Source organism: Cygnus atratus, chromosome 4 (genome assembly GCF_013377495.2).
Source record: "Cygnus atratus isolate AKBS03 ecotype Queensland, Australia chromosome 4, CAtr_DNAZoo_HiC_assembly, whole genome shotgun sequence".
Lineage (NCBI taxonomy): Eukaryota > Metazoa > Chordata > Aves > Anseriformes > Anatidae > Cygnus > Cygnus atratus.
The window spans coordinates 10,401,125-10,412,066 of NC_066365.1; the positions used below are offsets into that span (position 1 = coordinate 10,401,125).

The 10,942-nt window shown below is 42.6% G+C and overlaps 1 protein-coding gene across 1 annotated transcript in view; it reads right to left on the minus strand.

Moving 5' to 3' along the window:
* Positions 1–8,442, minus strand: part of GRID2 (glutamate ionotropic receptor delta type subunit 2) — a 728,283-nt gene extending 719,841 nt beyond the window's left edge. Inside the window, exon 1 of the mRNA XM_035541219.2 lies at positions 8,126–8,442. Within this exon, the coding sequence (XP_035397112.2) occupies positions 8,126–8,213 (88 nt within the window). The 5' untranslated portion in view covers positions 8,214–8,442. The remainder of the gene's footprint in view (positions 1–8,125) is intronic.
* Between the last annotated feature and the right edge of the window lie 2,500 nt (positions 8,443–10,942).

Below are 10,942 nucleotides of genomic sequence, written 5' to 3' on the forward strand. Positions count from 1 at the left end.
TGCTAAAGCGGTCATAATGGTATCTGTACACAGCAAAATAAAACACAGCAAATCCAGGCCAACATTCAGGTCTGCTGACATGCCATCCTCTGCTCTCTCTGCAGCTCTCATCCAGAGCTACTTTCCACAGCACCAGAGAGGTACTATTTGATTTTGATTTATTGCAAGTTAATTATTATAATGAAATCACCAACTTGATTTAAGCGTCTGAGAAAGATACAGTTGGACTAACGAAAAATTGTTCTTCAAAACAAGCAATTATTGTTAGGTTCACTGGATATTGGCCTTAACAATCCAACTGATTATAGGAAGTTAATGATTTAAAAAGCAATGAAGAAATAAGAGATTAAATCCTTTAAATCTGCATGAAAGGCTCCAAGAGGAATTTTATAGTGATTTTTACTGCATATTTTATTAGATATGTGATATTTTATTCATGGGTAAAGCAAATATAACAATTAGGAATAATTAGTATTTCAGCACAGTGTTATCTAATAGGTTAAAATACACGTATAATTCTTCATTTAAATTCTATGCCTTCACATTTTCCCCTTTCTGGTTCAGAACTTTTCCATTTAGCATAGCACTTACAGGAATATTACACAGCTCCTGGAAAAACAGAAACAGAAAACTAGTGGCTCTTGCCTTTGATATCTTGTTTTCCTCATCTGCTTGCATTTTTACTCAGCTTCCTTTTCAATTTCCTCCTGAGCATAGCTTGTCATATAAACCCAGCATAAGTTTCAGGAAACTTTTTCCGTTTCATCTTTTTTTTTCCACCCTACTTCCACATCATCTCAAAACTAATGTGTGCAACAGATTCTTACTTTAAATCTATCCCTGCACACAATAATGGGATATCCATCAGTTTACAGTTGCATAAAATACAATATTTGCCTCTGCACAAAGTCTTCCACTGTAAGTTGAATACTATGCAAAAATACTCAATACTCTAGTGACTGTGTTATCTTTGCTATCCTTTCTTATCATAAAACAAGTATCCCATTTTGGTTTTTGTTTGGTTTTGATTTTTAATGCAACACTTACATCTCATAGAATATCCCTTCCCTGACCTGATGTGATTACACCAGACCGAATCAGGAACAGGGCTCTCAGGCTGAAGTACATTCTGCAGTACAATACAGAATACCAAATGCTTTCTCTGCTGAATTAAGTCTATTATCATTGTAACTAGTATATAAATTTTGAAACTTACAAAATTACAACACTACAAAATTTCAAGCCTTCTCTCTTGCCAAGTTTCATAACTGTCATCCAAATGCCAGTACATTTCATCTGCTAACCTTCAATTCAGTCTGTGTCCTCCATGTTATACAGATCAGTAATAATTCTCCAAGTCACATAACCGTTATTAATTACAGTGGTTCCAGGCACAAGAGCATCTTTCACTTGCACCATCACTTCTCACATAAGCATTTGGTAAAGAATAATGAGAAAATAGAGTCCGATACCTATAATGAAGAGTAACAGAGGAAACTGCCCTTCTGGCACTCGTAGGAAGATACTGACGGACATAAAAGTAACACAAGAAACACACCCTTTCCTCACCCATCCAGCACTAATTTATTCCATGGTAGACTCTATGTTTAAATTACTACCTCTATGTCAAGTATACACAATTAAATTCTGCATCATAGTGGGAGAAAGCATCTTTTCCTTTTCTCTGCACACTGCTTCAAATGAATTAGCTAGCCAAGAACTGACCTCAGGATGTTTCACCCAAGCCTTCATTACCTGGTGTTGAAGATGTTTTAGCTAGTGCTACACTTACTTAACATGCATTTAGCACATATTCAGTGCCAAGTATCACATTCCAGCAGCTCAGTATTGCATCTTCTCCAGTAGTTTATTAGCAGTGAAGGGGCACTTTGACTTGCAAGGCATTTTTGCCCAAGATAATGAGTTTTGGGGAAGAAACTGGACTTTGCATGAAAACAGAGTCCACAGCTTCATTTAAACATTTTCTACAGCTCTGAGAGGTCAATCCCTACGCTTACCAGGAAAGTGGCACCTAATGGATACTGTTCATAGTGTAGGAAGACAAAACAACATCATAGACGGAAAGAAATAGCACTTCTATTCCAGATGCCCAGCATGAAGCTATTTGCTAGACTGCCAGTCAGTCTAGGGTGCAAAATGCTTCAGAGAAACCTCAGCCCCATTTTATGTCCAGTTTCCAGCTGTAACAACAGGGTTTGCTGGCTAACTGGGTGTTATGCTTTAGTATTGAGCCAGGATTGTCATGTTTGCTTCTTGGAATTCATAGATAGCACAAACAAATGAGGACATCTGGGGCTGTCAGAGGTGGGTGTCAGCATGATGAAAACCGTGACCTGGACTACAAGGTGTATGGGTTGGAGGGGTGTGGAGCTGCCCAGACTTCAGCAATGATGGCAAGTATGCCTCTGAAATCAAAGTTTTATTCCAATCTCAACAGGTTAGGTAACAATTTGTTCCTTCTGGAGTCCAAATCTAATAAAAAAAGAAACACCTGAATTTGACACCTGCATTTGCAGATGTGAACTAGGCAAAACTAGGCAGTCCTAGTTTGCCTCTTCACGAGCGTACCACCCAAAGTCAACATTTTCCATATATCAAGCTATCATGTATTGTAATACATACTTACAGAACACAAATTCAAATTTTGATTATTTTCTGATATTTGTTCAAAATATAGACCATTTTATAAATAGTTTCCTTTTCCTATTGGTCACTCAAGTCCAAAAACCAAAAGTGACTGGCTATGCCCAGTAACTATTTTGAACACTGAAGGTATAAAACACTAACTATGTTTGAAGGGTCGGTAGGTAAAAAGAGTTTTACCGCGCTTTCATACGTAATTCATTTAATTAGGAAAACTAATTAGAAATTGATAGCCAAATAGAGCTACTCTTTTGTACAAGTCATTTTTAAAACCATTGCTAGTATGCTGAAATAAGATCAAGAAATGGAACAGCAGTGACAAAGAGTGAAAATACAAAACTCAAAAGGCAAAAGCCTCCAATAATTTTCAGCAAAAAACAGACTGCCATGGCAGATTATAGATAGCTATATATCAAATGGAAGAAAATGATGTAAGTTCAAGTCTATATCTAGGGAGTAACCTAATGGCTTACAAAAGTAATCTTCTGCCAATACCACTTGCTTTACAGGGCCAGGGAGTGGAAGAGAACCATACTTAATGCCTTTGTTCATTAAGTTAAATGAACCTTAGTTGGTAGGTTTATGTAGTCACAGTCTTAAAAGACTTTTCTCCAGTGTGTTTTTTCAAAGATGGTACTGTGAGAATAAAGACTCTGTGCATCTATAAGCAGTAATCTGAAAGCACACAGCAGCACCAGCCACAGTGATTGCTATGTCAGGAATTTGTTTGGAAGCCACTTGAAACTAGATGGTTGCTTTTTTTTCTCTGTCTTTATAAAGGACAAAGAACTTGAAATAATGCTAAGAATTATTTAAAACCATGAATAGGAGCTGCCTGCTGTAGTCAGCAATCCACAGGATGAGTTTAAAATCTCCTGAAGTAACAAAACAACTCACCTGGATCATGATGGACTCTGGATCAGGCCCTGATGATCACTAAGAAACACTCCAGAAAGCAGTGACACCTAATGGCAAACAGGCCTTTGGAGGATAGCAAGCTGCAGTCCACAGCATGGAAAATTATCCTTCTTTAGCTGCAGAGTAACTGGCACTAAAACACATTATAGGGACTGAAATACTAGTGCAAATTTAAGCTCTTGGGAGACACAGTGTGCATAGAAACATAGAGGATGTCACGCATGCTGTGCATTTAAGTAGAACATAGCTACTAACAAAAGCTACTGTCTGCTAAGTCACAGTACTTCAGATTTTCAACTGTATGTATGTTTAAACTAAGCAAATAACTTTGGTACAGCAAGGCAGAGACCTGAACACTCAGCTGTAGATACTACAGGTGCTATAGGCACATATAGATTGGGGATTTAGTTATTTTTTTTCTTTTTAATAAATCCATTTAGCTTGCTTGTCCTGTTCTTTGCAAAACATGTGAGAATAGTGTAATGAAGTCAGTGACATACACTATATACCTTCTAAGAAGGCTACTGATGCACACAGCAATACAAACCAAGTGCATTTTAGTACAACAGCTAACAACAAAATGTGGATGTGAATATTACCAAGCTAGACAACTCCCTTTTCCTTACAAATATTTTTATATATTTTTATATTCTAAGGGCACTATAATCTCAATAAGTATTAAACCCCATGTTGGAACTGCCCTGACATTATTATCCAGAAGAGCTTAAAAGTATGAACCATCTCAGGATCCAGCAATGCCCAGAGTTTGCCTAACACAAGGAATTTACCTCTCCTGGCCCACTAAGTCTACAGGCTGAGAGGAGGAAGGGAAGAGCATATCTACTTTTCTCTCTTGAAAAAAAAAAAAAAAAGTATATATATATATATATATAATATATATATGTATAATGTGTATATATACATATCTCTCTATAAAAACATATATAACTATACTATATATGTATATATCTAAACTTACCATTGAAAATAAAGTTAAGGGCAGTACACAACTGAGAGAACATGCCTGAAAGCACCGATAAATATAAAGAAACAACTTGCAATAGTCAGGGTATCCAAACTACTGCTGTGCAGTGCTGTATTGAATTAATATTAAAAAATGCTTCAGTGTATTTTTTCAGCAAAAACGTTTGTACCCATAGTACGTAGCCACTGCCTTTGGTGATTTCGCCACATTTAATATGCATGTTTGTGCCTACATTTCTATATGCACAATAGAAATAGGATAGCCGTATGCACAGATATATTACTATGTACATATGTCAAGGGAAGAAATGAGAATGGGTGTTAAGTACAAAATATAAAAGCATTAGACCATCAACTGCAGAAGATACAAAGCATACACAAATTGTGCAGTTGACAAGGAATGCCACCTAATCCCTGCTTAATTAAAGCACTGTTCTAAACTCCTGTTCAGGGAGTGAGGAGTGTGGGACGACTGATGTATGAAGAAAATATCAGGCAGCGTGGCTAATCTCAAAGACTTCGGAGCTTTTGAGCTACATAAATCAGAGCGACTTTTTGAATAGCCTCATAAAACACAAAATCATTGCCATTCCACTCACGACTTTCAGATTCTTCCTACAGCATACAGATCATTAGGAAACTTCTAAGCAATCAAGTAATGCGGGGCTGATGAAATTACTCAATCAATGCATGGGTTCAGGGAAGCAGCATAGGACAGAATTGCAGTTTTGACATGGTAACCCTGCCCTTTTTTTTTTTTTTTTTTTTTTTTTTCCCTTTAATACAGGGTTAAGGAACATTGCAGTGGAGTTGATTCATTTCAACATTTTCACAACAGTGCTTAATGCAGTCTTTCTGAACTGCCAGCTTCTATTTATAATAGCAGGCCAGCAGAAATGTACAGACTATAAGCAGCCCTACCAACATTCAGAATATGATACAGGAAAATGCTTATTTTTAAATATGTGCATTTACATACACACAGACCTACTCTAAAGATCAAAAGCTGCACATATAATCATTCAGAGGACAGAAATGTGAGAAAGTGTATCGTAGGTAAGAACCAGTTATCATTCCCCCCCTACTACAACCACGAATCTACCCACTAATTCTAACATTCTTGTCATTGTCTGAGAAACAGCTGGTAACATACTTGGATAGAGAAAGCATTCCTTTGCTGAAAACACATCAAATGATACATAGGCTAGCAAGAGAGTTAGTGTATTATTATTGGAAAAAGTATGTGCCATCAGGAAAACGAGACTGCACAGGTAATGTGATATCTCTTATGATCACGTCCCCCTTCCATACATAGGAAAACATTTTCCACTTGAATTTACAAACACTGTAGAATTAGGAAATGATAAAGCTTTTGCTTTGCTTGTTGCCTAAGGCATCAGTACTACTTCTGGTAGTATTTCTTTTGCCCTGAAGTGAGCATTTTGTTTTCTTCTTTGGCATTATGAATTCTTCTGTAGGTAATTTGTTCATAGAGTACCCTACTACTCCTTTTCATAACTCATATAAATAAATGCAGTACGTTATTTATCTCTAAATATTTTATCCATAAGTTTACTCAGCACAAGTGTAAGAAAACAGAAAGGGTGAGGTCCTAAAATGCAGAGGTGATACTAGGGGCCAAATTTTCATCCATGAGCTGTACAAGTTGCAATGCTTAGCTGTCTCCCCACTTACGGTTAAAACAGTTCTAAATTCAGGTCACTTCTTTTCAACTTATTCATTTTAATAGATTTAAAGCTCTGTGTAACAATTATCAATTTGCCATTTTCATGGCAACATAAACCAGTCTATAAAAGGAGCTAATCCCCTTGTCAACTGTACTAATTGTCTCTCAAGACAAATTAATCGTGTGAGAAGCAACTACTTTGGTATCTTTTTCTTTCAGTGAGGATTTACTGTGTTGATGTATCTAACCACTAATAGCATTATAAAAAAGCATAAGTGGTAAAACGTGTTGTATTCACCATATATAACAACTGAAATGAGCAAAAATGCCATTAACGTGGAAAAAAGAAACTATCGTCTCCCTTGATGCTAATGCAGACATACAGCTCACCCAACAAGCTCCTCTAGCCAGGACGACGGGAAGCAGAAAATTACAAAGAAACTCCTCATCTGTTACTCAGTCAAAATTCCCCCCCAGATCCTAAGATCTGATCACTTTGTTGCAAGATCCTCAGTAACAAATCGTAAGGCAGAACCGTCTCCTAGTGTCGCTTTGACAGCTTACAACCGGGAGAAAATAAATAAATAATACTAAAATTCAAGCCCTTCTTCCTTTAAAAGGAGGGCACAGAGCGCTGCCTCCTCTGTGCATTATTCGATGCTCCGGCCGCACGCAGATATGAGGAGTGACCCCTATAAAGTTGCAGGACCTAAGGGAAGCAGCCGCCCGTGAGCTCCGGCGTGGGAAGCGGGGTGGCTAGGTGGGGGGGCAGGCTTATCTCTGCCCAGATGCCGGTGTCCTGCACAAAGCTCCGGCCGGCCGGGCTGCCCAAATCCCGTTCCCACGTCCACTTGCCCAAAAACCCACCGCTGATCCCACGGCCGGCACGGGCGGACATGTTTATAAAGCCACCCCCGGGGACAGCGGGAAGCTGCAGGCCCTGCACAGGGACCTCCCCCCCCCAAACAACAAAAAAAAAAGGGCCCTGGCGGGACCCTGTCCCCGGGAGCCCCTTCCCCGGTGGCAGCGCCTCGCTCTCCTGCGCCGCCTGCGTGCGGTGCCTGCAGATGGGCGAGCGGCCGGGGGGGGCAGCGCCCTCCTTCCTCTCCCTGCCGCCCCCCGGCCGGGCGGAGCAGTACTGGCGGGGGGGGCTGCCCACTGCGGGAACCAAACCCGGCCGGCTCAACGCGAGGGTGGGGGGGGAGGAACACACAGGCTCCCGAATCACGGCGGCGAGGGGAAGCCCGGCATAGCGCTGTGCATAGCAATAACCGGGGGGGGGGGCACCGCCGGCAGCCGCCCTCCCTGCACCCGCCGCCGGGGGAGCCGGGCACCCTTCCCTGTGCGGCCGCGGGAGGCGCCCGGGGTGAAAGGGGGGAGAGGGGCGGCCGGAGGAGCCCCCCCGAGCCCCGGAGGGGAAGCGCTCACGTTGCCAAACCACCTGTTCCGCCGGGGGAGAGGAGAAGGAAGGCGAAGTGGGGGGCGCTTTGCGTGGCTGGGGATGAGGGGGGAGGCTTGGGGTGTGACCCCCATCCCCGGCCGAGGGTAGGAGGACGGCAGGCTGGAGCTGGGGGGCTGTGGGGAGGGAGCGGGGAAGTGTCCCCGAACCTTGTGTGTCCCCCCCCTAGCTCGTCAGCCCCGCAAAACCTCAAGGTCTCAAGCACGCACATTTACCCCGCACACGGCGGTGGGGGGAAAGAGGACACCCGAGAACCCTGTAGGAAGCGATTGCAAGAGGGGAACGAACAAAAACCGGCAAAGATAGCGAGGGATAAAAGAAAGGGGGGAAGCCTGCCAGGAGGAGAGAAGGTTGCAAAAGGAGAGCTGGGAAAGTGTCCAGCAGCGGCACGGGCAGACGCAGCACCCCCTTACCGATGTGAATGATCGAATCTGCAATCGCCGCTCTCCAGCTCCGAGTCCAACAGACGGACACCACCAGGATGAGGGAGAAAACTTCCATCTCCGGCGGAGGTCCAGGCTTTGCAACGACAGCTCTCTTCGCCGAGCGGTGCCACCGCGGAGGATGGCGCGGCGCGGGCAGCCCGAGAGTTTGAGGTGCCGGAGGGACGTGTAAATCCCGCTGGCTGGCGCACGGCTGCGGCTGAGCGAGGGAGCGAGCCCGAGGCTCCTCGGCGAGACCCCGTGTCACTTCGGGGGGCTCCTGGGCAGCGCCAGAGTTGCTGGGAGCTCCGGCAGCAAATCCATCCAGCCCGGGAGCCGCGGCGGGCAGCAGACGCCTCTGCTGGTCAGACAATCCCCATCCTTCCGCCGGGTCCAGGGATCCGCTCGGTCCCGGTTGCTGCACGGCAACTTCCAACCCACCCCACGCACACACACACACACACACGCAGGCACAAGCACACACAGACACGCACACACACAAACCCTCTTGGCCGGAGAAGCCCCAGGAGCCCGCAGCAATAGGCTCGCCTTCAGTGAGCGAGGAGGAGCGGGGAGCCGGGAGGGCAGGCAGCCCCGGCTCCAGCAGCCGGATTCCTGCAGGAAAAGCCCCCCCGGAGGCCAAAAAACAAAGTGAACTTCAAGGTAATGCGGATAGTAATGCAGAGATTTCCCCCCACCCTCGGCTTAAAAATCGCTTCCCACAACTGGAAGAAGAAAAAAATAAATTAAAAAAAATCAAGAAATAAATCTGCAAATCAAGCCCGGCGTGCAGTCTCTGTCGCGCAAGGTAGTGGTTGGACAGGGCAGGAGAGCGAAGGAGTGCCCAGAGCAAGGCAGAGGAAGGCAGATGATGGTCTGCAGGTTGCTTTTGGAGCTCGCTTTGCTAGTGGGATGCAGAGAGAGCTGGCAGCTCCAGCACCAGCCAGCACGTTGCCTAGAAATGGATCACCTAGGAGAAGGAGAGAGAGCGAGAGATAAGTGCTATCAGCCAGAGAGGGAGAAACAGAGAGAGCAAGCGAGTGAGAGTGCTTCTCTCTAATAACCACCTCCTCCCCCTATCTGCAATACAAGGGAGAAACAAAATAGAGCTCTCATCTCCCCTGAAATCTTCAGCTGGGACTGGGGAAGAGACATAGGCAGGAGTGCACGCAGCCTAAAAATATGTTAGGGGGAGGGGAGGGGGGAAAAAATATCTTTTTAAAGTGTTATGCTTAGCTTAAAAAAAAAGAAACCACACACCCCATTTATTTAACCTTGTAACTCCACTGCAGGTATCAAGTTCAAAGCTAGATGGGCACTTTTGCTCCTTAGTCTTTGACAACTGAGTCAGGGACACTGCTTGAAGGGGAAAAGGAAAAAAAAAAAGAATAAAAGAAAGCAAAAAAAAAATCAGGGACACCTGGCCTCAAGGGGAAAATGAAGACCTAAAAATCTATTAATATGATTTTAATTATCTGTGTTCTTGATGGAATTCTCCCATTTTTTTAAAGCAATGAATGTACTTTTTTTTTTTTTTTTAGGTAGTGGAGAAAATTCTATTAGAAAACATTTAGAGCACACTTTTCATGCTCAGGGTTCTATGAATACATTAACCAATTAATCCTTAGACTTCTGCTGTTGTTAAATACATTATCCCCGTTACACAGACAGAGAATTGCACAGCATTTTATGTTCCTATAAATTAGTCCAAATCCCCACTTTATGTCTTATTACACTTTCTTCTGACTTTGTTATATCTAGTTATACTAGAAACAAGACACAGAAGTCAAAGAATTGCTCCAACACACACACACAAAAAAATTGCTCCAAACTTGTACCAGCCATTGATAAGACTTGAAAGTCCTTATGGAGGTATAAGTAAAGGTAGATCATCTCTCTCTAAACAACCCTTCCTGAGTGCATTTCCAAAGATATATGACCTAGATTAAGTTAATCATATCTGACTAGCATATTTCTGTTCACAAAACTGAACTACAACTCTTTTCAGTCACGGGACTTAATAAGCACACTTGGTAAATGTAAGGATTTAGCTCAAGAGGAAGAAGTAAGATTTTAAAGTTAAGACAAACTAAACCAGTGTAAGGAGCAAGATAACTGAATCTTAAAAAACAAACAAAAACAAACAAACAAACAAAAAAACAGCAATTTCCACTTTGCTTCAGTCCCCATTGGCAGGTGAATACTTCCCTAAAAATGGTAACACTGAAGAGGCTTCAAGCCAGATCCAAAGCAGAAGTCAGGCATCATCTCTGTACTGGCTAGAATGGGCTTTCTCTCCTCTAAAAGCTGTAACAAATCACAACTAAAATTGACTTTAAGAGACAAAAGAAAGGAGTACAAAAAGGGAACAAAAGATGACAAGCAAAAGTCTCACAAATGATGTCCTTCACATGCTGCATTTGTTCATATCCTTAACGCAACATTCACAGGTCTGTTATCGATAACAGCTACCTACAAAAAGGGTGCTTTTTTTCTGTAAATGACAGTTTATGCACAGTATCACTGAGTGTAATGGCCATTAATTTTACAAGTAATAAATTCTGATTCATCTGAGAAACTTTAGGAGCTGCTTGAATCATTATTACTTCTCCACAAAAGAACGGAGTTCACAAGAAATGTTAATTTGCTTCTGGGGGGGGGGGGGGGGCATGTTGGAGCAGTACTCTTTAATAATGTACAATGCACAGTAGGCAGAGTAGAAAATATAATGAAAACCTTTGGAAAGTTATATATATATATATATATATTAATCCTCAGTTTAGATAATACTAAGAATTTTGAGGCCTC